Source organism: Kogia breviceps, chromosome 5 (assembly GCF_026419965.1).
Source record: "Kogia breviceps isolate mKogBre1 chromosome 5, mKogBre1 haplotype 1, whole genome shotgun sequence".
Lineage (NCBI taxonomy): Eukaryota > Metazoa > Chordata > Mammalia > Artiodactyla > Physeteridae > Kogia > Kogia breviceps.
This window is the reverse complement of record NC_081314.1, coordinates 102,152,260-102,178,951: the sequence shown is the minus strand read 5'-3', so window position 1 is coordinate 102,178,951 and position 26,692 is coordinate 102,152,260. Positions and strand designations below refer to the sequence as shown.

Sequence of the window (26,692 nt, the reverse complement as noted above, 5' to 3'; positions counted from 1 at the left end):
TGCGACTGTGTATGAAACTAAGCTTTAAATGTGAGCACTGTTTAGACAAAAGTACATGACACAAATCCAATTGAGATTACATGGTAGACAGACATTTTGATCTAAGTCCATGCATAGCTTTTAAAAACAACAGATAACTTCTTTTTAGAGTCTTCAATACTCTTATTAAGAAGAAAAATAAAGTGGAAGAACAGCAGAGGATGACAAGATAGTCTTATGAAGCTGGTGATAATGTTATTACAATGATGATGATGATAGAATGGATTGACAATGAGCAGGAAAAAATTGTTGAGGAACACAGAATATCATTACCTAATGTTGTTTCTGGAGCCTTGGTTCTAAGAGTGACAGGTTCAAGGACTGTAGGAAGAACTGGCCAAAAATAATAAAATAAACCAAAGAGATTTTTAAAATTCACTTGAAGACTAATTTCAGAAGCCAATTGTTAAGCTTCAGGACTGAGAGAAAAGAGACACACACTTGTTCTTTGCAAATTTAACCAAATTGTGGTGAATAACAATCTCATAAAATAGGTACACCATTGCACTTTGCTCAATATCACTGTGGTCAACAAGAAATTCTACAGGTTTGATTATCTGATTCTGGTATGAAAGACTCTGCTGGACAAGATTTTTACACATTTATATAATATGTACTTTTCTAACTACTGAAAAAAGCATTTATCAGTCTATTTGAACTTCGATACAAGTTGACATAAATGTCTACTATTTCAATAATCATGGGTACAATAATGAGTTCATATGTTTGAAAGTATAAGGATCAATGTAACAAATGGAGTGTGTTCATCAAAATTTCAAAGTGGTTCTTGATTCAATAAAAGTTAAGAAACTCTGTCAAACCCTGTTAAAGAAGGAGAAAGAGTCAGCCTACTCTATCACAAAAGCCCATCATTTAAACTTTCAAGACTCAGGCACATTAAAAAATTTAACCATTAACTAAAAATATCATTCCTTGAAACAAGAGATCTACCAATACAATCATATAGATACTAATTCAATAAAAAGTAACACAATCAAAAAAACATGGTATTTCCACAATTGATGAGTGATGAAAATAAGGGATAGATAGAAATTCATGTTTGAAAGGAAGCTTAAAATAGCCAATGCTGTTTAAGCAAATGCATGTGATCACACGACATAGCGTTGAGTGGTGACATGGCAGTTTGACATCCTGAAATTAGTATACACACAGTCCTCTTAAATTCAACAGATAACCTGACATAGAACGTAGCAAAATTGCAAGGTAAAGACTATAGTGGAATGACAACAGAGGGTATAGAAATGGTTTTAAGATGCAGGAGAACCTGTGGCTACAATGGTATGACAATGAGCAGGAAAAACACTATTTGAAGGACACACATTCTCATTACCCACGATTTCTGGAGCTTCAGTTCTAAAAGTACCAGGTTCAAGATCTGCAGTGGGAACTAGTCAAAAGCAAGGAAATAAACACATGTGAAAAGTCAGCAAATTAAATCTTACCAGTATAATAGTGCTTCAATAGGTATGTAACAATTTGAAATTATTTTTCTGAAATTATATACTTGATATTTAAAGATTTGGTCACCTAAAGCCAGGTAAACTTTCTTTATGAGATAGTCACAGCCTACACAAACTGATAAATATCTCAATAAAGTCAACATGATATTCTCCTAGGTGTCGAAGTACCTAATTCCAATCATTGTAGAAGACTGACCTAGGAAACTTTAAACATTTTACCAAATATATACTTATGTAACTGTTATGGCAGTTGTTGGCTTTTCTGTGGAAGCTTTAAGAAAACAGTCTGTCCAAGTGTTCATCACAAGGAAGAAAAATATCTTTTTTTCTATCTCTTTAATTTTGTAGCTATATAAGATGATGGATTAAACTAAGTAAAGTTATTGTGGTCATCATTTCACGATGTACGTAAGTCAAATCATTATTCTGTACACCTTAAACTTATACAGTGTTGTATGCCAATTATATCTCAATAAAACTGGAAGAAAAGAAATAAAATAGCATATCTAAATAAGCATGGATACAATAAATAGCTTCTGTGTTTGAAAGGAGGCATAAAAAAGAATTAAGCAAAGTGAATCATGTAGATCTTGTTGAGAGCTCATATTTAGAAATAGGTTGAGACCTTGTTTGAGGCAAAGACACTCAACAAATCGGGATAAAGAACATATAGTGTATGGTGCCCAGTAGAGCAGCTTTCTGCTCTAATCACAAAAATTCCGTACCCTAGATAGGAGGGAGAGACAATTGCAGGAGAGATCACTGATGCTTCTAGGGTCAGACTCAAACTTCTGAGTCATACCTTCACGGATTTTCTTCAACTGCTCCTATGGACCCATCCAAAGTCAGTACTATTCACCACCTCTTGAAAGCAGAACCTCCCTTATTCCAGAAGTCTGTGCTCTCTGGCTGGTCTCTACACCTTACTTTCTGTCTGTTTATCTCCATGATTTTAAGACCCAACCTCTTTCCAACTCCTTATTCCTGTCCTTCACAGACTTTTCTTTCAGCTCAGAGATGTTTATAACCCCTGCAAAAAACAGCTCAGTTTGCAGAGACACACTGCCTTAGTTCAATCTTTTAATGTTTCACGTTGAGGCAGGTTCTGAATTTGACTCTACTACAGACTGCGAAGTAAAAACAAGCCGCCAGCTTCTGCGATATCCTCACAGATCTTGATGGGCCGTGGGGAGATGGAAGGCACTTCGTGTTTGTTTCTTGAAATAAAAATGCTTGGTTCTATTTAAGACATTTTTTTTTCTTTAAGAGAAGAATGGAATGGAATAAGAAAAAGTAAATAAAATACATCGTAAAAGAGTAGATCCTTGTGTAGAAAGCACAGGGAATTCAGATGCCACGCACGTCTCCCCCATCATGTTTTCCTTTGCTAACTCAACAACAGGGGGAAGCAGCAGCAGGTCATTTTGTGCCTTTACCCACATGGGGCTCACAGGGGCTATTACTCCCACTACTAGCATCAACTCCTGACTCCCAAGAGCTGCAAGGACTCAGTCCTTTAACGAGAGACCCACATTTACCCGGTTTGGTTTGAGGTGCCTCAGGAGTTGGTGTGGTTTTAGGTTTGGGACGTGGACGACGGGTCCGTTTTGATGTTTTAGGAGCTGAAGAAAGAAAACCTTCAGTTACTATAGAGTCTGTAGTTCAGAAGCTATGGGTAGTATGACACATGGCTCTAGGTTTCCTAAAACTTATTAGAGGACTTTCCTGGTGGCACAGTGGTTGGGAGTCCGCCTGCCAATGCGGGGGACGCGGGTTCGTGGCCCATCCCGGGAAGATCCCACATGCCGCGGAGCGGCTGGGCCCATGAGCCATGGCCACTGAGCCTGCGTGTCCGGAGCCTGTGCTCCGCAGCAGGAGAGGCCACAACAGTGAGAGGCCCGCGTACCGCAAAACAAACAAACAACAACAAAAAACTTATTAGACTTCCTCATATTTTAGGAAACGTGTCTTTGCAACTTTTTAATTGGAAACTTTCACCCTTATTTTTTTTTATTTTAATTTTTTTTGCGGTACGCGGGCCTCTCACTGCCGTGGCCTCTCCCTTTGCGGAGTGCAGGCTCCGGACGCGCAGGCGCAGCGGCCATGGCTCACGGGCCCAGCCGCTCCACAGCACGCAGGATCCTCCCAGACCGGGGCACGAACCCGTGTTCCCTGCATCGGCAGGAGGACTCTCAACCACTGCGCCACCAGGGAAGCCCTTCACCCTTGTTATAAATGTTTTTTTTTTTTTTTTTTTACAAGTGAAAGTTCATTGGCAACGAGTCAATTATAAAAGTGAAGAATCATTCAAAAAGTGAAGAATCATTCATAGAACTCTTGTTTGAATAAAAAGGATAAGAATCACTGCTAAAACATTATGGTAGTGGTGATAGCCAGGTACAAACTCTTTGACAGATTACTAAAATAAGACCATGTCATTAACTAAAATGTCAGTTAAAGAACAAATATCACAGACAGTTAAAAAAACAGTAGACCTCTAGATCCACAAAGAACCCTCCCTGACACCGTAATAGTCGTTAGAGTTGAGAATTGCTTTTTAAATCCAGCTTTTACAAAACATTGATTAAAAAACATACAAGATGACAAAAACAATTTCAGATGGTTACACGTATAACAGTTGACCTGAGTTAGGTTCATGCATGGCTCTCTTAAAAACAAGGGATAACTTGCTTTAAGAGTCAGACTTCAATTCTTTTAGGATGAAGAATAGCATGGAGTGACAATGGCGGATGATGATGTAGCTTTATGAAGCAAAAGAACCTGTAGCTTCGATGTTGATGGAATGAGTTTGACAATGAGAAGAAAAAGCACTTACTGAGGATCACAATGTGTTTTTACCTTGTGTTGTCACCCAAGCCTCAGTTCTGAATGTAACAGGTTCAAAGTCTGTAGTAGGAACTGACCAAAAGTATTAAAAATAAACCAAGTGATTGTTGTAAATAAACTCAAAACATTTACTTCAAAAAGAATCTTACTAGTATAATATAGGTTCTAAAACTACATAGCAACTTTTAAAAACTCTTAAATTAGAAGAGTAAAAGTTGATTTCCTAAAAATTGGCCATACCTCAGTTAGGTACCTATTTCCTTATTCCTCCTTCTTTGATGATCTGATTCCAACTAATAAGCCAAAGTGGGATGTGTGGGTATTGCTAAGAACTTATCTTTGGAAAGAGGCTGAGGCCTCAGCATGATGAATCAAATTGGGTATCCCTCCAGACTAAGCAAAGAAAGAGCATGCCTTCATGAGCAAAGAACAGCTTGCTGATATATACTTGATCAAATCTCAACTGCTTCATCAGGTGCCTAAAGATCTCCACCATGGGAGATCTTTAAGAGTCCATGGGACTCCATGGGAGTCCATGATCTAGAAAAGCTTTGACTACCACCTTGAAGTCAGACATCCTTTATACTAGTATTACAGTTAGACTTTCTCCTTTGGTTGGTCTCTACTTATATCCATTCTTTCTGATTTTATCCCTTTCCATCTTTCTACTCATCTATGTACTATGATGATTTCAAGGCTCCACCCTTTTTAAAGTTATCTTTCCCTGCTCCAAATATATATGTCCCTAGCACATCTTGTTGGTAGCACCCAAATATCAATCTTGTATTTGCATAGATGCTGCCTAATGCCATCTTCTATTTTATTTACAAAGGAAAGGCTTTTGTTCTTAACTGTCTTGCAGGTTTGAGGACTAAAACATGTCTCCCACATCTGATACATTAGCATCTTTAGAGGTATACAACTTGGAGGATACTGAAGGCACTTAGTGTTTGTCAATTTGAACTGAATATGCCTAATTTTTCACAAGAAGCTCTATTTTCAAGAGATAAATGGAAGCTAATAAAATGCACAGTGACAAAGATTTTACAGAGGGAGCAAGAGGCATTCAGCTGCCCCACAGATCTCCCCCTACTGTGCTCTTCTTGCCAGCTCCACAGTGGGAACTGCAACTTAATACGAGTTGTATCTTTACTCTCATGGGGCATACTGGTTACTCCCCCAAACTGGCATTACTCAACACCCTGCTGGGTTAGGCTGTTGGGACTCTAAACCAGGAACACAAGTTTACCTGGTTTGGACTCAGGTACTTCAGGACTTGGTGTGGTTTTTGGTCTGGGATGTGGATGAATTGTCTGTTGTGATGTATTGGAAGCTGAAGGAAGAAATTCTTGGGTTAATACATAACTACATCACCCATGGCTCTGGAAGCTATAGGAGGTAAAAAACATGACTCTAGATCTTCTACACCTTGTTAGATTTTTGCCTGTTTAGTTTGAGATTTTTGTCACATACATAACTCCTTTTATATCTTCTTTTATCATAGAAGATTCTTTGAAGACAAAAATCACTTTTTTTTTTTTTTTTTTTTTTGTGGTACGTGGGCCTCTCACTGTTGTGGCCTCTCCTGTTGCAGAGTACAGGCTCCGGACGCGCAGGCTCAGCGGCCATGGCTCACGGGCCCAGCCGCTCTGCGGCATGTGGGATCTTCCCGGACCGGGGCATGAACCCGTGTCCCCTGCATCAGCAGGCGGATTCTCAACCACTGCGCCACCAGGGAAGCCCCCAAAATCACTTTTTAATATAAGAAATAAAGATTAGTAATTATAATCAAAATCTCATAGAGCAGCTTGACTGGGCAACAAAAAGGTTAAGAACTGTTGCTAAATTTTAATGGATAATGAAGAACAGTCATATTCAATCTGAGGTTTATAATTTAATCTTCCAATCTTTGGTACATGTTCTAACTGTTAAAATAAAAATGTATTATTACCTAAACAGAAACAAAGCAAAACAACAAAATGCTATGCAAACAGAAAAAAGGTATAAATGTAGATGTGCAATGAATGGATCCTCCTGGCCCTATGAGAGCTCTTGACAACTTTATCTGTCTAGATAAGAGGGAGATCTGGACGTGTTTGAAAACCAGTTTTACCACAAGCACCACTGGAATAAAACACAAAATGACACAATTTCAAACAGGTTGCGTGGCAAATCAATATCCTAAAGTAGGGTCACACATGACTAGTTCTATTAAAAACAACAGGTAATTTAAAGGTTTTCATAATTTTTAGAAGAATGTAATTGAATGGCCACAAAGAATAAAACTGTTGTCACATGGAGCAAGATGAAACTCTGGGTCTGACAACAAGCAGGATAAGTCTTGTTGAAAACACAGTTTATCATTACCTAATGTCGTTCTGGGGGCCTCTGGTCTAAGAGTGACAGGTTCAAGGACTGTAGCAGGAACTGATCAAAAAACAATACAGTAAACCAAAGAGATTTTAAAATACATGAAATGTTAGAACATTCACACCCCAACAAAACTTGCTTATATATCATTCCTTCTACAGAAACAAAGAAAAGAAAATAACAGAGAAAGAGTAGAGGATTGTTCTTTGAACATTTGGCCAAACTATAGTCATGGTCAGTCTTAGGCTTATCCTTGGATATATCTTGAGTCAACATGAAACTCTCCTAGGTTTTAACTAATGGATTCTAATTGATATGGAAAACTCTGCACTGGAAAATATTTTTAGGCATTTACCTAATAAACACTGAAAAAAGAAATTGTCTTTAAAAAAATCTGATCAACCTGTACTTCTATGGAGGCTGAAAATGAGCCCTTACTGTGTTTAAGTAAACATGGATACAATAGACAGTTTATAAGTTTGAAACAGATATAAAAATTAATCATTGAAGTGGATGGTGTTGGTCCTGCCAAGAGCTTGTCTATGGAAAGAGTGTGAGACCTCTGTCCAAACCATGACATATAAAAGAGCAGGATAAAGATGGTTACTCAGTCTGAAATACTCAGTAGAGCATCTCTGTGGCCTAAGCCCAGAAAAAGTGGAAATCAAAGGCTGTTGATGTCTCTCTATCAAATCTAAGCTCTTGAACCAGATCCTCAGAATCCTCTTTCAATTGACTGGATGGATCCATCCAAATGTAGCATCATCAACAGCCAGGTTTTGACCATGAGAAGTAGGAGAGTCTGTTCTAGGTACTCCCGACCACCACACTTCTGGTTCTTCTGCCTTGGTTCACATTTCCCTCCATGCATTCAACTCCTGTAGTGGGCCTAAAGCCCAAGGTCCAAGGTCCAAGTCCAGTCCACCTTGATCTTTTCCCTTGTACCATGCAAACATATTCTCAACTTTACAGTTTTAGAAATGAAATGTCTCCACAGCTGGCATATCATCCACAGTTGCCAGTATTGGTCCAGGAATTTGCAAGGTACTTACAATTTGTTTATTTACTTCAACGTAATATATTGGCTTTGCTAAAGAAGTAAGACTGGAATTTTATAGTAAAAAATATACTAAATGTATGTCAAAACTCACACATAAAAAGAATATGGTATTCTGGCACTAAATGTATCTCACCCAGTCATGTTCTCCTCAACACCTAGTAGGGGAGACATTACAGATGATGCCTCATGACTTCATGCTTAGAGAGAATATGAGCTTGGCACTGCTTTGCGTCCTCACTGGGACAGTTTACTAGGGCTCACCCTTAAACCAACGAATCACACATTTACCCGGTTTGGTCTGAGGTACTTGAGGGCTTGGTGTGGTTTTAGGTCTGGGACGTGGACGACGAGGTCTTTGTGATGCTTTGGTAGCTAAAGAAAGAAAAGCCTTATGTTATTCTACATTGTATGGCTCTGGGTACTGAGGAGAGGTCTTTCCAAAGCCTGTTAGAGTTTTTAAAGTTCCATGAATTTGTAGTTTAAAATTTTTACTCCTTTTATGCCAGTGCATCTTTATTTTTAAGGTTGAGGGTACTTTGGAGGCAAACTCATGTTTATAGTCAAATTACTCATTCAAGGCATGAAAATTAGCACTTGTAATCAGATACTCATAGAACTTCTTCACTGGGGGAAAAATGAGAAGGAGGACCAATTCTGGACCCTAACTTCAGATTTGGATAATTGCCTATTTGTCAAATTAGTAATAAAACACATCATTACTTAAAACACCAACAAAGAAACAAACATACCATGCAAATAGTTCTTAAAAAATCTAGAAACTTAGATGGCAAAGGAGCTTAAAAGTAGCTGTTATTGCTGATCAGCCTAGAGAGGAAATAGATCCCAATTTGTTTTAAACTCAGTTTTAACACAGAACACTGTTCAACGAAGCACAAGGCGATGTGATGATTTCAAATGCCCCACGTGGCAGGTAAATGTTTTGAACTAAGCTCATGCCTGCTCTCCTAAAAACAACAGGAACCTTGTTTTTAAGAGGCTTCAGGGCTCTTCAAGTGAAGACAGTGACTGAATGGCGGCGGAGGATGATAGTGGTCATCTCGTGAAAGAGAAAAAGCCACGTGATGGGGATGGAGACTGAACAGACTGTACAAGGAGCAGCAAAAGATCTAGGCAAGTGGCACAGGGTCATTACCTAATGTGGTCCCAGAGGTCTCAGTTGTAAAAGTAACAGGCTCAAGGTCTGTAACAGGAACTGAAGTAATAAACAAAAGAGGTTTTTTTAAAAAATGTATATGAAGAGCTACAACATTCATGTCAAAATGAATCTTACCAGTGTAACATTGCCTCTAGAATATTTTTAAAAAATTTCTGAATGAAGGGTGTTATGGACTGAATTGCACCTCCTCAGAATTCCTTTGTTGAAGTCCTAACTCCCAATGTGACTGTGTTTGGAGTTAGGGTCTTTAAAGATGAACTTAAGGTTAAATGAGGTCAAAAGGGTGGGGCTGTAAGCCAATAGGACTACTGTCCTTATAAAGGAGAGGGAGAGACACAAGGATGCTCACACATAGAGAGAGGGCCCTGGGAGGACACAGTAAGATGGTAGCCATCTGCAAGCCAAGGAGAGGGACCTCAGGACATATTAAACCTGCTGATACCTTGATCTTAGACTTCCAGCCTCCATAGCTGTGAAAAATAGATTTCTGTTGTTTAAGCTACCCAGTCTGTGGTATTTTGTTACAGCAGCCCTAGCAGACTAATAGAAAGGGAAATCAATTGTTGTGCTCAGACTTGGCCAAACTGTAGTTAGGGACTTCTTCGTCTCATGAGATAGTCATTACCTTTGGTCTCTGTTTAGCACCACAAAAGGGAAACTGTTCCTGTAGTTAGTGCTTGAATATCTGAGTCTGCTATGGTAGACTTTAGGATATTGTTAGGCTTTTACTTAAATATGTTTCTAACAACCCTCAAGAAGCACATGAAAAACTAACCTGTACTTTTGTGGATGCTGAATAAAGAAAATATCTACTATGTTTATCAAATTATGATTGCAGAAAAAGTTCCTAAATAACCAAGCAGCCATTACACAAATAGCCAAAAATTGTTCTGATAATCTTGCTGAGAACTCAGCTTTGGAAAGATCTTGTGACTTCTGTCCAAACAAGAAGACTAGGTAAGAGGCAACTTCTTAGTCTGTGGCATCCAGTAAACCACCTGTCCACTCTCAGTACAGGTAAAACTATCCAAATATGGGAAGAAGAGACTTCTGATGCTCATTAAGAACAATACTAGTCTTATTCAACTAGTGTCATTCAAATGTATCATCACCAACAAAAATGTTTTGCCTGGCTCTTAGAAGAAGCAGGGACTCTGCCCCCTCTGGTTGCCTCTATATATATCCTATGTTTTCATCTTGTTCACTCTCACCTATCCACTTGTGCAAATTCTGATGTGACGTCAAGGCCCAAACTCCTCCTCTGCTCTACTGAAGCCCACGTTGATTTTTTTCACTTCTTTAAGACTTGCTATAGATGTATGAGATGAGAGAATTTGGGGTCCCTCCATCACCAGTTAGGGAAGAATTATAGATCAAAAGCACCCATTTTGGATTATATGTGAGTTAAAAAATGAAATATATATAGTTCCATTTAAAAAAAAGAGCCACTATAATCAGTCTACACTTAATGTTTGTGTACCTAAGAAAAATCCTGAATTTGCAAAAACACCCTGCCCTGTTTTCATCCTCTAGGATTTTCACACAAGAAAAATGTGTGTGCTCAACTAACCTGCAGACTGAGAAGTATAACATGTCTCTTACTATCCAGAATTGGAGAGAAGGTTATGTCTCTTCCAAACATGAACTTCTTGCCAGTTCTGTAGGGGCAAGGACTCTTCATGGTTCCCTCACTAGGGGGTATATGGGTTTACATTTTCAACCAGTGACAGGCTGCCAGGCTCCTTAAGCCAAGGGCCCTGCTTTTGTCTGGTGTAATCTCGGCTGCATCTGAACTTGGAGTGGTTTTAAGTTTGTGTTGTGAATGACATGTCTGCTGGGATGTTTTTGGAAGTAGAAAAAGATAAATTTCTGTTACTTTAAAGCTTCTGCAACTTATAGGTTTTTTGAAAAAATTCTTCTTTAAATTTTCCAAAGCTTGATAGATTTTCTTCAGTTTCAGGAAATGTTTCTTTCTAGTGTGAAAAGTTTGGCCCTACTATGCTACTGTGGCCCTACTATGCTACTGCATCTTCCTTTGTTATTGAAGATACTTTGGGGACAAAGTTGACACATAAAATGAAGTTATTAATTCAGAGAGTCAATATTTGTATTTTTTAACACATTCTCCTAGAGTCCGCTGACTGCATTAAAAAGGTTAAGAATCATTTCTAAACTATGGTAGAGATTAAGGGGGAGTCAGATTCACCTTTAGGATGGGGCTTACTATTTAAACGTATCAGTCTTGATCACATTATCTGTTAGACAATTCACTAAAAACATATTACCCAAATGTTAACAAAACAACAAAAAACCAGGCAGGTGTATAAAGGATGTATAAAGAAACTTCCCTGTCACAGCCTGGTTAGCATAGATCAGGATCAGGCACTCTTATAAATACATGAAATTTACCTTAACAGAGAACTCTGGTTGAGCAAAAAACAAACTGGCTTGAAAAAAATTTTAACTAAGTTACAGGGCAGGAAGATATCCCAAACTAGATCCAGGGATGACTCTCTTTAGAACAAGAAGTACTTGCTTTATGCACATTTAACTCACAAGATAAAGAATGTAACTAAATGGCAACTGAGGGGAATGGGCAGAAGTTTGACAATGAGCAGGAAACATGCTTGCTGAAGGTCAGAAAGTAGCATTACCGAATGCTGTCCCTGGAGCCTCTTTGATAGGAGTAACTGCTTCAAGGACTGTGGCAGGAACTGACCCAAAATAAAAATAATAATAATAAATGTTAAACATTTATACGGTCTCAGGGGGATATGGTGTGTCTGCACTTGCGGACCAGTTTATCACTCAGGAAGGATTGTCTTTGTACTCAGATAACTGTCCCTGAGAAGTGTCCCTGAAGTTTCTCATTCTGTGATGATCTTAGTCTAGGTAATGTGACAAAGTAGACCTTACCCATCTTGCTAAAAACTCATCTTTGGAAAGAGACAACAAGCTTTGTCCAACTGGGGTACTTAAGAGAACAAGATAAAGGGAAGCCATTCAGCCTGTGGTTCAGCTCTATCCTTCTGTCTCATGCCCGGGAAAGCCTACCATGTATGGATAGTGATGATTCTTACATGAAACCCAAACTCCTAAGTCCGAGAGTAAAAATTCCTTTTCAGTTGGTCCTTTGAGCCCATTTAGCTACAGTAGCTTCAATAAAAATGCTCTGCTCAGCACTTAGAAGCTGGCAGCCTTCACTGGTCCGAGAAGCCTCTGTCTCCTCTCACTGGCCGCTACACAGGTCCTGTCTTATGAACTTCTTCACCCCAGCCATCCAAATCTAGAGTGATTTCAATGCTCAAGCCCTTCCTAACTATTCTGGCCCACGCTGACTGTTTCTTTAAACCAGGGGTTGACAAACTATGGCCCATAGGCCAAACCTTGCCCATGGCTTGTTTTCATACAGCCCACTTCCATTTTTAAGTGGTTATTTTAAAAAAGGAAAAAAGAAAACTATACATCAGGGATTATTGAGGCCACAAAGCCCCAAATATTTACTATCTTGCCCTTTATAGAAAATATTTGCTAACTCCTGCCCTAGATCTGTACTATGACTTATACAACTTTAATAATTACCAAGAAATAATCTATTTGCCCAAATATATGTTTGACCTATAGCTGTTTCAGTCCACTACACACATTCAATATATAAAGGATGAATAGAATTGAATGAGAAGCCAATGAAATCGACTTTTAGAGAGAAGATTCTAATTCACAAAGGGGAAGGAATTCGGGCTACCCTCTAAGACCTGTCCGACTGTGTTCTGGTTGCCTGCTCTGGAGTGAAAGTGGCCGCTGGCCCTGACTTGCCCCTTCACTTTCTCTAGACCTCACAGGGATGGGCTGCAGGATTCCTCAACCAGGATCTACACATTTACCCCGTTCAGTTTGAGGTGTTTCAGGACTCCGTGTGGATTTAGATTTGGGACGTGGATGACGAGTTCGTTGAGGCACTTTGGGGGCTAAAGGAAGAAAACTTCAGGTTAATAGAGTGTTTTTAGTTCCAGAAGCTGTGGATAGGATTATAGTTGTTATAATTTCTTGAATTGCAGGAAATTTTTCTTTTGAGTTTGAAACATTTGTCCGTATTTGATGATTGCCTCTTTTTATCACTCATATTACCGTGAAAAACAAAAATCGCACAGAAACCTGAGTTGATATATCAAGGAGATTCTCAAAAGGGATTTCGGAATGAAAAAAATTCCAAAAACCTACTGAATTATTGTGATGGTGGGGAAGGTGTAGGGTGACTTTACACTAATGATGGTGCTTGTAACTTCAATTTACTAGCCTTGGACATATTTCCTATTTCACTTCTTACTGAAGAAAAACTGTATCATTATCTAAAATGGCAAAATAAAAACAAAATTGTGCATGTAGTTAAAAAATATAGGAATTTAGATCTGCATAAGAATTACGTCACACCATAATGGCTGTGACACTGTACTCAGTTTGAATCAAGGACAGACACTCCCACCCCTAACCCCCATTGATTGTGTCTGAAACTCAGTAACACAGAATGTGATTAAAAGGTTACATAGGGATGAGAGGCCACAAATTCAAACACATTGCCTTACAGATATGTATACTAAGCTAAGTTCATACTTGATTCTTTTAATAACACACGAGTTGTTTTAATACTCTTCAATATATTAAGAAGTAATTGAATGACAGCAGAGGATGACAGAGTCTTGTGGTTATGACAATGATGAAATGGGTCTGAAATGAACAGGAGCACATGCTTATGGACATAATGTGTCATTACCTACGATCGTCCCTGGAGCCTCGGTCCTAAGAATAACTGGTTCGGGGATTGTGGCAGGAACTGATCAAAAGTAAGAAAAGAAATCAAAGAGATTTTTGTGAGGGCATGAAATGTCAGAAAATTCATCTTAACAGTAAAAATAATGCTTCGAAGGGGAAAAGGGAAGGGCAAGGATGGATTACACAAAAGCTTTAAAACCAAGAGGCAGGAACTATAGGGGTGGGAGGTGAGAGGTAGAAGGGGTGGGGAGTAGGGGTTCACCCTAGGGTCTGCCCACCACACATAGAACAGAGAGCCAAAACGAAGCTGAGACCATACTTGCTAAGAGACTTAAGTCCTTAGTGAAGAGAGTGGCATTTAATATAATAAGGTGAGGAACAACCTCTCAGTTTGTGGTATCATATTAAACTAAGCATCTTCAGTTCTAAGAATAGAAAAAGCATGGTCCTGTGTAGAAGTAAGGATCAGTGAAGCCCACTGGGTCAAACTTAAGCTCTTGAGTAGACATCCCAGTCCCCTTTATTTCATCCTATAGATACCCATTCAAAAGGAGTGTTATCAACAAGTCATTCTCTGTCTGGTCACCAGCTTCCTTCAGCACATTCCCTGTTTATCAGCCTTTGTTCCCTCAACCCTTCACTCATCCAAATTCTGCACTGATTTTTTTTCCCTAATTATCCTGGATCTTTTCCTGCTCCAAATATTTACTACAGTTCTAGCATATATCATTTGTACTATTTCAGAAATTATTTTACATTTGTATAAACATGCTGCCCTATGTTATTTTCTACCTGTTTATGCAGGAACAGCTTTTGTTTACAACTATAGTACAAAATGTTTGGGAAATAAAACATAGTTCCTACTTCTGATTTGTCTCACAGTTGCTAATACGGTTATGGGGATATAGAAGGGATTAATAAGAAGAATAGTGTTTACTCTTAAGAGATATATAAGGCATGTACCGATTATGTGCACAGAATTCAGGGTCCCAGCTGGGGTAGAATGCTTGGATTCCTTAAACCAGAAACTGCATATTTACCCAGTTTGGTCTGAGGTACTTCTGGATGGGGCGTGGTTTTAGGTTTGGGACGTGGACGACGGGGTCTCTTTGTTGTTGTTAGAGCTGAAGGAAGAAAAGTTAGGATTAATATAGTGCTGGTGGCTCCATTACCTCTGAATAGGATGATATAACTGGGCTCTAAGCCTTCTAAAACTTGCCAGAGTTCTTTTGAGTGGAGACACCTTTGTTACTTTGGTTTGAAATTTTCTCCTTTAATATATTAACAGGGTTTCTTTTATAACTGAGAATTCTCTAGAGATTAAAAATTATATTATAATTATGTTTAAGAAATGAAGATGAGGGACTCTCATTTTCTTGAAAGTGTCCCTAATGAGAAGTCACGCTAAACTGTGACAGCATGAGAGAAGTCCAAACCATCCTATACTATTCACTTATAATTTAAAACAACTAGTCTTGGGCAAATTTTCCACTTGGTAATTTACTAAAATAAAGACACAAAATTAGGTGCAACATCAATAAAGTAAAAAAAAAAAAAAAAGTTATGTAGAACTTGAAATACAGAAAGTAAGATGCTTAAAGAAACTTCATGGTATCATAACTGACACTATATTGGCGGTCTAAATAAAGAATATATGGAGAATCACATTTAGCCCCCAGCTCTAACAAACAGTACTATTTCAACAGAGACTCAGATTGACATGATGCAATTACAAGCTGGGAGATGCAGCAAATAGATGTCTTGAATTAAAGTTTATACACATTAATGTTAGAAAGAAAGCCTTTTATATTTTAAGATGAACACAGCAATAGGATGACAACAAATTATGACATCATTGTCTCTACAGAACATAGATAAGTCTGGCAACAAGTAAAGAAAGCACTTGCTGAAGGATGTACAGGATCATTACCTAAAGATGTCCCAGTAGTAACAGGTTCAAGGTCTGTAGCAAAAAATGGTCGAAAGCAATTAAAAAAAAGAATTGTTAAACACATAAGAAAAGTCACCGAACTCTCTTGAAAATGAACTTCACTAGGGTAGCGTGGTTCTACTGCCAGAAAGCAAAATTTTCAAAGTTCCAAGGTGAGGGTACAAAGATATATGATATTATGAAATGGTTATACCCTTATTATCTCCACATGGTTACCTACAAGTATTGTTTTTTATATTATCTGATAATATAATGGAAAACTCTGCTTAGAAAAATCTTTACACATCTGTCTAAAAACATTATGGTTAACAACTGTAAGAAAAGAATGTGAAAGTATAATTTATAACACAATATATTGGAAAACAAACAATTACATCTATGTCATTATAGATGCAATTGTTGATATATTTAAGCAGATATTGGTAATGAATAACCAAAATAGACAATGCTCTTTTTTGTTAAGAGTCCACTTTGGAAAAAAAACCAAGACCTCTGTCCAAACAAAGCCATATAAAAGAGCAAGATACAAAGGGTCATTCAGTCTACGAAACTTGTCAGTTCATCTCTCTGTTATCAGGACAGAAAAGGGCTGACTAGAGAGTCTGCTGCAGCCAAGTGGCTCAAATCCAATAATTGAAGTCAGGCACTCAAGGTCCTCCTCGCAGCCCCATCTAAGAGTAGCACTGCTGACCACAATTTCTGAGCACCAGCCAAGTAAACATTGCCCTTCTCCTTTCTCACAATCAAGTTCTACTTCCAAGTCCTATCCTTCTGCTGTCATCCACACATATGGTACCTTCCAGCTTGTTTATGTTATTCCTGCTCATCTCTCAAACAAATCTACAAACTATACACATTTCAAGGTCCACATGACACTTATCAGCCCATGGATCTTTCACTTCTCTAAGAATTAACTATGTGTCTAACAGTTGGTAAAACTCAATAAATATGTTGCTTTTGCCCATTTTCCTTTCTATCCATATATGAACAGTTTCACACAAGAGCAGTTTCCTCCCTCAATAAGGCCAAGTCCCTTGCTATTTCTAAACTATTCCTCGCAAATGCTAACGTGGCAGTTCATCAAATATGAGACTAATTGAACTAAATAGGCTAGATACTCAACTAGATACGTTTGTGCTGAGCCAGAATCAAAGAGAAAATGTAATCGAATGGTGAGAGAAGCAAATAAAATACAAGGTACCAAGAAGATATTAAGTAGCGTGAGGAAGTCACACGTATTGACTAGAGCACTTGTAACTTGGGCATCCATCCTGAAGGATCACAGGGTTACTAGGCAGCAAGTTACACTCCCACCACAGTATCACATCCAACAAGGTTCCACAGGTACCAGGAACCACATATTTACCTAGTTTGGCCTGAGGTGTTTCTGGGCTCGGTGTGGTTTTATGTTTGGGACGTGAACGTGGACGTGGACGTGGACGTGGACGACGTGTTCTTGTTCTTTGTGATGTTTTTGGAGCTGAAGAAAGGAAATTGGTTAATGTTGTCCCATAACTCCAGAAAAAAAGGATGATACATGGCTCTAGGTTTTCTAAAATTTTGCTAGATTTTCTGGAGTCTTGAGAAATTGGTCTCTGGGGTTTGGAATTTTCTTTGTCATCCATATGCCAAAAAAAAAAGTTGTGAGGGGTTGTCTGCTGACAGTTCTTTTGAGAAAGAACATATAACATTATTTTAATTATCTGAAAACTTTACTGTTATTGCTGGTATCAGATTTTCAAAGAGAACCCTGATCCAAGGGACGTCAGAAGCACAGCATGTCTACATTACATTAGAGAGGGACCCAGGCTCACCTGCTTTGGGGAGATTATATTTAGAAATGACTTGGTTGAGGCATACATCCCATTAAACATTATTAGACTAAACACATCTCATTTCTTAAAATCATTGGTAGACCATAAAAATGCCTGGAATATCTTAAAACAACTTTCTTTTGATGGCCACAGAATCATACCTGATGTTTATAGGGCAGAGACTCCTAACTGCGTTTGGAATTCAGCAGAACCACTGGCTCTGTAAAGCTTTAAGAAAGCTGGATAATGTGGGTGATAGATACTCTGCACTAGCTTCATAGATGCTCATATTCTAACCAAGTGACTTATTTTAAACATCTTCAATACATTCAAAATGAAAGAATATAGTTGAGTGACAAAAAGGGATGATGAAAAAAATCTTACAGAAGAGAAAACCCTTTGACCAACATAGTAATGGAATTGACTGGACAATGAACAGGAAATGCTCTTGCCTGAAGACATAAAAGGTCATTACCTAATGTTGTCCAAGGAGCCTCAGTTCTCAGAGTTACAGGTTCAATGTCTGTGGCAGGAACTGACCAAAAGCAATACAATAAACAATGGAGATTTAAGAAACACAGGAAAAGAAACAAAATTATCTTGAAAATGAATCCTTTTAATCCTGTAATGTTTAAAAAGCATTTATGAACTCTGGAAAAAGAGTATTTGTTCTGTAATAACTGGCTGTACTCTGGTACCCATTTATCTCACAAAATAGCCATACCCCTTGCACTTTGCATCCCTGTGAGGCCAATGAAAAGTAAGTTTTTTTGGTGTTTAATTATATGATTGCAGCTGTATTGGAAACTTGGCTCCAAAAAAATCTCTTAGCTGCCTGATATGTATTTTAAATTACTCTGAAAAATTATTATGAAAACTTATGTTAGTATTTAAAAGGTTTTCACCACCATTATTATTTTTTTGAGAAATGGTGGTAGTGGTGAGAATTTTTTAAAATGTTCTTAATCAGTCTCATTATTGGAGATTTGTGACAGTTATGCAAAAGATAACCTTGTGCCCTTTCTCCACAATAAAGGTGATACTCTTTGCTACAATTTGTCCTTATTTATTCATTTATTTCAAATGGATACTTGGGAGATAACTATTCAAGTGAGGAACGGAGATGATTAAGAAAAAGGTCTGAAAAGTAATAATTCAACTTTTGTCTGAATAAACAGGATTCCTCTAATTCTCTAATATTCTGAAATGATTGAGTTACGCACCGGTATAAAATTAAGACTTATGACTCCTTGGTTTTAAATTAGTGTCTCTATTTTTCAAGTCCATAAGATTAAAGGTAACGTTAAAATAGCTTATCACCAAAAACTCTGTAAGCGTTTATATGGAGATTGTCTTTTGCTGACTGTCCAAGATAACACAGCACAGAGTTGGTTTAAGCCACATCTGAGAACATCTTCTGAACTAAAGGAAAGCATGGCATCCGGAAGAGACGGGAAGTGAGAACCACAGGACAAAACAATATTCAAAGCTGAATGCCTTCAAACAAAAAAGGAAAATCCCTATTTTGTTTGGAATTCAACACCACAAGACGAATTTATCAACAGAAAGGTCCAGTTGCATTCGAACAGTATGAAACCAAGGAAGAAGACTTTTGCGAGAAAGAGACAATTTGTATTTTTTCAAGCCTCAACCAGCTTTTTTTCATTGTTCCTCTCCCACATCATAAATTATACATACATAAAAGCAGAGATTTCAAAAATGTCCTGGTTTGAATGATGGATGGAGAGAGCACCTGTGACTCTTGCCAACATCAAGTGCTGCAAGCAATCTGACTATCTCTGAAGATGATCAAAGAACAAAAAACATTCAGGGATTGTAAACTGAGCAGCAGCTGTAAGAATGCCTAATTATATTAAAAAGGTCCTTGTTAAAAATAGTAAACAACTTTTGGGAATGAATGAAAAAGAGGATGAATGATAATTGCTTACACAAGAGATTACAGACAGTGACAGAAATGAGAGGGGCAAGTTCAGAGAAACACTGACCAAGAGGGAAAACATCCATCTTTACCTATGGTTGTTGTGGACGCTTCAGTCTCAAATGTAACAGGCTCAAAGACTGCACCATAAAAAATAAACAGATAAAAGAAACAAAAGTAAAGAAAGCTAGACTTTTCGGTGCTCACTGATGCTTAATTCACAGGACACAGAACTTGGTTTATTCTAAGTTGATATAAATTGCCTTCTTGAGAGACTTATTTATTATGAGAGATGCTCTCAATAAATTAGAATTTTATACTAACTGGCATCTTAGGAGAAAATGTCACTTGGAAAACAACTGAATTTTCAGAACTATTATATATCTTCTTATTTAGTAGAAAATCACTTAGTTAATAGGTACCATTTGAAAAGCCAATAAGGTATTTTAGAGAAAGCCAATCTCCATGTGCCTATAAAGGAAGAACACAGGGTCAGCCTCCCTAGTGGTAGCTGCTAAAATCACTTTCAAAAATGTTCCAGATACAGAAAAACCAGGCTTCTATTCATTACAAACCCGAATTGAGAAGACAGAACCTAAAAATGCTTTAAGAGTGGAATCTGTCAGACAATCAGATATAAAATTTATTAATTTCCCAAACATTAATTTGTTCATTTAACACATGAAACACAAGTGTGGCTACTTTGAGAAGATAACAAAAAAACCATGGTATTTGGGTTGCTATGCTTTTATGATATGACAAACTGTAAGCATCTTCAGCAACATCCCCAAAGAAAAAGCTTCTTAAGCCGAAGCACTGGCAATTGTTTACCGGATTTAGGTGGTGGCGTATCTGGTTTTGCTGTGGTTTGGGGTTTAGGAAGTAATTGCTTTGGTGATTTTGAATCTGAAGAAAAAAGGTGCTATAATTAGTGTTATGGCAGAGATTAGCACTACTTACATACCATTTTCCTAGTTATAGATTAAGACATTGAAAGTAGAGATTACCAGGCTGGATTTGAAGTACATCTGGTCTACGTGTAGTTTTAGGTCTTTTGGATGGTTTCGGCGCTAAAGAAAAAAGTATTAAGGTCACAGCTGTAACTGTCAATAATTAAGGACACATATGCTCAAGCAAAGATACTATAATAAATTCAGTGAATATACAACAAAATTAATTCCTGGGGTGGGAAGGGTGGGAAATGTGTCCATTCCTACTGATTTTTCTGAAAGCAAAAAATCTTCGGGAAATGTTTAAAATGTGTCTCTCAACAAAAGTAAGGAGAACTATAATAAGACTTTTTTCTGTATAAGTAATTTTTAAAGTGACAAGTATAATAGTTCTGTTTTTTACTGGATAGGTTTTTTTTTTTAATCTTTTCCCCAGTATAAAAACAGTAAGGTAGAAACTTGAAACTTGCTTAGTAGGAAATCAGGAAAATAACCCATAGATACTTGAAATTATACAGCATGTTACATGGCTATTTATTTCTGGAATTTTCTAAAGTAAAGCAGTGACAGATTTATTGTGAATGCTGAGAAATTATAATGAAATAATTATAATCAAAACAGTATGGGGACTGAAAACAATAAAACCAGCCTGAGACTTTTAATATTCTCAAGTTACAAAGACCATACTATTTTTATCTTGGATCCTAGACAAAGAACAGTGTGTGTGACTTTGGTTATCAAAACATACTCAAAAAAATTCCTCAGAGAAACAGAAAAGCTGAAGGAGCCATTATTTCATGCAGCTGTTTAAAAGGGAGAAATTCTTACAAGTTGAATGAGTAAAGCAATTAAATGGTAATCATGACACTGAAATAAAACATTGCCATTTGCCAAGTCCAGGATGAGCACGGAAGTCCCTGAGAAAGAGTAGATGGTTTTCTCTACACAAGGACACGTGATGAGAGGACAGAGCGCTTGTGGAAAACCAGGAAGTTGTGTTCAAAACCACAGACTTTCCCTGAATTAGCACACAGAATTCTTCTAGAAGTCTCCTATCTTCAGGCTCTTCAGACCCAGATAGGAAAGGTGAGGGAAAGCATGGAACAAAACTGTGACACTGTGTATAGAATTGCAGTCATGCCTGGGCAGAGAGCAGGAAAAGCAAAAGTGACAACCTGAGAAAGCAATTGGAGGAGACCAGAATTACCAACTGTGGGCACCAAAGGCTCCAGTTGTACCGTAGCAGGTTCCAGAGCTATAGAGGCAAAAAACCACAAATACTAATTATGTCAAGAAGCGGCATCTTGAGGAAGGAAACATAACTCTTCCATCTTTACTTAAACCGTGTACTTTTTTTGAATGTGATTTTCCTTTATATTTTTCCCATTTGCCCCTCTTTTCCCTATTGCTTTCCCACATCTCATCTGCCATGAATACGCATCTTGTGTAAAATTTTTACGGTGCCCTACTTTAATGATCCACTTAGTGGCCCAGCTTACTGCTGTGTACACTTAATAACTACAAAGAAAAATATAAACGTATTCATAAAACGTGAATTTAGAAAGTATAGATCCTTAAATATAAAAATCAACTACACTGGTTCCTAAAGCCCAGCTATTTAGGTGGTAGGTAGCTACTATATCAGACACTACCATATTCCACTTTCTATGTTAATTGGAACCCTGAACATCACATTTACCAGGTTTGGACTTGGGCACATCTGGACTAGGTGTGGTTTTAGGGCGGCGACGACGACCTGGTCGTTTGGTCTTTGGTGGAGCTGAAGAAAGAAAATCAGCTAGTTAATACATGAACGGTGGCGCTACAAACTGACCATCAATAACACATGTATCGTAGAAGCACATTTAAGCCCTTTGATTTATTGCAGATATGTATCCTTCTCTTTGCAACTTTCTATCATTATTTACCCAGTTAAATGAGGTCTTGAATAATGGATTTTTATTTTATTTTTTGCCAAATATTTATAAATAACTGTTCAAAAGATCTCTCTATTCTATTTTGGGGTGGAAAACTCAGAACTTTGTACAGCTTGGAGAAGACAGTCTCATTACATTTTTGAAGGTATATGTTCAACAGGAACATGAGAAAAGTTACTTTTAGAAGCCACTAGGGATAAAAACTAAAATTTATTTGGCCTAAGATTCAAAAGGAAATGTTTTTCACTTAGCATTTAAAAATTTGCAAATCAACATGGGGTGGGGTAGGGAAAGGGCGGGTGGGGTTGGGGAAAGGGAGGGTGGGATGAATTGGGAGATTAGGTCGGACATAAATACACCACTATGTGTAAAGTAGATAGCTAGTGGGAAGCTGCTGTACAGCACAGGGAGCTCAGCTCGGTGCTCTGTGATGACCTAGATGGGTGAGAAGGCGGGTGGGGTGGGAGGAAGGTCCAAGAAGGAGGGGATATATGTATGCATATGGCTAATTCACTTTGTTGTACAGCAGAAACTAACACAACATTGTAAAGCAATTATACTCCAATAAAAAAAAATCTGTAAATCAGTAACATGTGCAAAAAGGCTTTGAATTCTCAAATTATTTCAGGGAAGGCAACTTTTAAAGAATGAGATATAATTTTTAGACTATAGCATTTAAAATTTTTCTCCAAAGGAATAGAGAACACACACACACAAATGGACATTAATGAACAAATCCATTAATGTGAGCCTGTTAATAAAGATGCCAGCAGTCAGGAAAAGGAAAAAAAGGTAGGTCACTCACTGCATTACCTAATGTTGTTGTTGAAGGTTTAGTTCCCAGTGTTCCAGGTTCTAAGACTGCATGAAAAATGATCAAGAAAGAATCAAAATCAATGGAAAAATGATGAACTTTAGTAAAATATGAAAAATGCTTAATTTTTAAGTACTAAGTTGAGCAAACATAAATGGTGAAACTTTTATCCATATAAGAAATTCCTTTTTTATGTAAATACATTCCTGTGTTTTTAGACAAAATGAACAAAAACGCAGCTGGTCAGTTAAGTTTGGAAAGAGAAATGGAAAAAAAAAAAAAAAGGCATGACTCTCATTTGGAAGATGTAAATGCAATAAAGTAACCAACAGCTCATGTTATGAAGGAAAATGTGAATAACTGGCTAAGACGGCACTAGCAGAACAATTTTTGCTCTCTTGAAGAAAAAGAAGCTACATAGACTGGGGTGAGTTTTTATATTTCTCTCATTTAATGAATTTCCTAGTGACACATCAGGATATTTAGATCTGGAAAGACCATAATGCTTTTCAAGAAAATCTGCAAATGTTAGAGTTTTGAAAGTAAGAGAAACACCTCTAAAAGTGAAAGCACAAATATGTCCTGGGAAAGCCATGGTCCTCTATGGGAAATAACCAGGTTAAAACAAGCTCAGGACATGGTGCTCAAATATAAGGAGGGACAACAAGGAATGTGACAAATCAAAATCAGTATGGCTTTCATGGCTGTCTCAGAGCTTCCACTTAAGCACAGGCAGGGAGTTTATCTTCTGGTGAAAATGGCTGAAAGAAAGATCTGAAGGACAACAAAGAAGTAATTTTTTGAGAAGCCAAAGCTAGCACAAAGTTGAACATAGAGGGTGTGAAAGAAAGGGAATTCTTTTTCACTCACTAAAGGAAACTTCATTACCTATTGGCGGCTGTGATGGTGGTAGAGTCTCAGGTTCCAGGGCTGCAATAAAAGCAAGTATTATCAAAGGGGATGCTGATGAGCACCATTTAAGCTAGAAATTAAAGGTCCTTTACCATAACAAGTGTTCTCTCATTGGTGAACCATCAGGTTCTATTGGCTTATGAAATAAAGCTCAATCAGCCTGCAGCCTCTCGACAAACCACGAGAGAAGAAAGAATAGAGAATTCCTAATTTTTGTTGTTGATTTTTAGTTATTCTCCCCACTACTGCTCCTTGTGCCTGAGGAGATATTACATTAAAGGAAGTCAGTGTAGCCTCTCAGAGGCTGTTCACCTGACATTTTATTTTCATGCAGGACAGTCGGTTTCACCCAAGAAAATGGGAAGAGGCAACAGACCCATCAGACCTGTGACCATGCCTGAGCTCTGTTAGTTTGGGATGATTTTCAGCCTGACTGGATCTGATATTGTTTCACAAAAGATAAGAATGGAACTTACAGTCTAAAAAGGGCCACAAGTGTTCATACGGTGTTCCCCGTATTTACTAGTATCTATTGTTGGTGAACAAATTGATTTATACATGAAATTTATTCCATTTAAATTATCAAATCAATAGAAGTCAGAAAGTAGCCTCAGATTTCATCAAATGCTGAATAGATTGAATAACAATATTATATAAATATTCTGACAGATAAATTATCCAATGCCATTCAGATTGGCAGTAAGTAAATTATACCTCATGCTGAATATAGTTTGGTTACAAAGTCTATTTGGGTTTTTAAAAAGATGATCATCCAATAGAGGTTTCCTATTCTGTAGAACAAAAAGAATTCTTTTCTTTCAGGAAGAAAATAAAAAAGGAAATCAATTGTTGAAATACAAAACAAAGTGAAGATCCTTTGACTTTTTTTCTTACAGAAAGAAATCAATTAATATGGCACCTACTGACCAGCTTAACAGAACTTAAATCATTTTGCACTTATGTATTCCTTATATTATATTTACCAGGAGTTATCGCTGATATTTCTGGACTAGGGGGCATGGAAAGTTTGGGGGAAGCATGTAGCGACTCTTTAGCAACTAAAAAGGAAAATATAATAATAAATAATTCGGATAGAGAATTTTCATTTATTCTGAAAGCAAGGCATAATAGCACAAGGTATTATGGAAACGTAGCATCATTCATTAGAATGTCTGTGGCCAAAAAAAAAGAATTCTGATTTCTCAAGAACTTGTCAGAAATAGATTATAACAGATGAAAGGCAGAGCTGCAGTGATGTACTAGATAGAAGTACACTAGGCAAAGTAAAAACATGTGGGGGGGGCGTGGCTAAATTTCAGTCTACAGGAGAAAGGGAAAATAAATAGTAAATATCAGTGATTAAATATAATAAATATCAAAAACCAAAAATTCTCTTGAAACTTTGAGGCTGTAATTCAGGTTTTAATTTCTACAAAGTTGCCTTCTAAAAGTGTGAAAAAATAAGATTTGGTACTTGTAGCATCTTTTAGCTTTCACAAAGATCAAAGAATGCTGTCTTTTGAATTTTATAAAGAAAAATCAGCATTTTTCAGTTCCTGAGACTGAGGCCAAATAGGTATGGAGCCCCATCAATTAAGCTTCCAATTCACCTGAATATAAAAATATTAAAGTCAGTGTTTATTAAAAGTAAATACATCTTCTGGTAAGACTTCCTCTATTTCATAGCCTTAAGGTATTACCGATAAAGGTACAAAAATGTTCCATAAAAAAAGCTGAGTGGCATGCAAATAACTACACCACTCACCTCAGCACAAAACAAAGAAAACTAAAACCCTGTCTTGGATGTGGCTAGCGATGAGTACAATTTACTGTTCGCCCACCGTGTCAGAGAAATGCGTACAACAAACAGCTGTATCAGAGGTCTCTCCCTTTCTTTCAGATCGTTAAAAGCGTGAAGAGACAAATGTCATTACAATCTTAATAATTAACTATGAAGGAAACAATTCTTATTGGATGCGGCAGACAAGTTGGGACATGGTAGATGGCTGGGATTTTCAAAAAAGCGCTGGATTCTGCTTATAAAACAAACCAAAACCAATCTGGGTTTTTACTGGTTAGCTTAACCACAAAGGAAAACCAAAGGAAAAGCAGCCTGTATGGAAAATGAAACAGAAAAACAGGAGAGTGTGAGGAAAGGACTGAGAAAGGCAATGAATGACTCAAATCAAAAAGCTTTTGGTGGTTTATTTGCTGTCTTGAACCTTGGCAAGAAAAGACGTATTTAGCAGAGCTCTAATGGTGGTTGCCATAAAATAAATACATTCTAAAAAGCTAAAACCCAAGCAATGGTTTATAGAGAACCTGTCATCACTCTGTGTTGCCTCAGACCACTCGAAGTCAGCTTGAGTTAGCTTAAGTTTAGGCACAGAATCTGAAGTGGTGATACTTGCTGTTAGGGGAAAAGTGTGGCAATATATTCTTAGGTGATTAGAAGGTAGAAATCAAAGGAATATAAACCCATTAGCTTCCAAATAATTTCCCCCATTTTAAAGGGAAATGTCAAATTAAGAAATCTCTTTGCTCAAATACCTTAGCGTGATAAGAACACACTCTCCCACCTTGATTTGTATTAATGAATTTCCTCTCAGAAACCTTTTATTCCCCCAGAAA

General features: G+C 37.5%; 1 protein-coding gene across 49 annotated transcripts in view; it reads right to left on the bottom strand.

Moving 5' to 3' along the window:
• ABI3BP (ABI family member 3 binding protein) overlaps nt 1-26,692 on the bottom strand; it is a 285,160-nt gene that overhangs the window by 98,771 nt on the left and 159,697 nt on the right. For 26 of the 49 annotated variants that reach the window (XR_010840794.1, XR_010840793.1, XM_067034765.1 and 23 more), the window contains 22 exons: nt 24,038-24,079; nt 23,149-23,196; nt 22,098-22,178; nt 21,606-21,653; nt 20,456-20,518; nt 20,280-20,354; nt 19,541-19,588; nt 17,985-18,044; nt 17,062-17,175; nt 15,675-15,707; nt 14,785-14,868; nt 13,746-13,805; nt 12,859-12,942; nt 11,629-11,688; nt 8,951-9,010; nt 8,086-8,169; nt 6,735-6,794; nt 5,617-5,700; nt 4,380-4,439; nt 3,059-3,142; nt 1,391-1,447; nt 313-372 (listed from right to left, as the gene is read on the bottom strand). The exons of 2 other annotated variants lie outside the window; for them this stretch is intronic. Coding sequence is in view for 44 of the 47 variants with exons in the window: in XM_067034765.1 (XP_066890866.1) it covers nt 313-372; nt 1,391-1,447; nt 3,059-3,142; nt 4,380-4,439; nt 5,617-5,700; nt 6,735-6,794; nt 8,086-8,169; nt 8,951-9,010; nt 11,629-11,688; nt 12,859-12,942; nt 13,746-13,805; nt 14,785-14,868; nt 15,675-15,707; nt 17,062-17,175; nt 17,985-18,044; nt 19,541-19,588; nt 20,280-20,354; nt 20,456-20,518; nt 21,606-21,653; nt 22,098-22,178; nt 23,149-23,196; nt 24,038-24,079 (1,449 nt within the window). In the remaining 3 variants the exon portion in view is untranslated. The remainder of the gene's footprint in view (nt 1-312; nt 373-1,390; nt 1,448-3,058; nt 3,143-4,379; nt 4,440-5,616; nt 5,701-6,734; nt 6,795-8,085; nt 8,170-8,950; nt 9,011-11,628; nt 11,689-12,858; nt 12,943-13,745; nt 13,806-14,784; nt 14,869-15,674; nt 15,708-17,061; nt 17,176-17,984; nt 18,045-19,540; nt 19,589-20,279; nt 20,355-20,455; nt 20,519-21,605; nt 21,654-22,097; nt 22,179-23,148; nt 23,197-24,037; nt 24,080-26,692) is intronic. 21 more of the 49 variants (XM_067034759.1, XM_067034796.1, XM_067034761.1 and 18 more) reach the window with 5 other exon arrangements.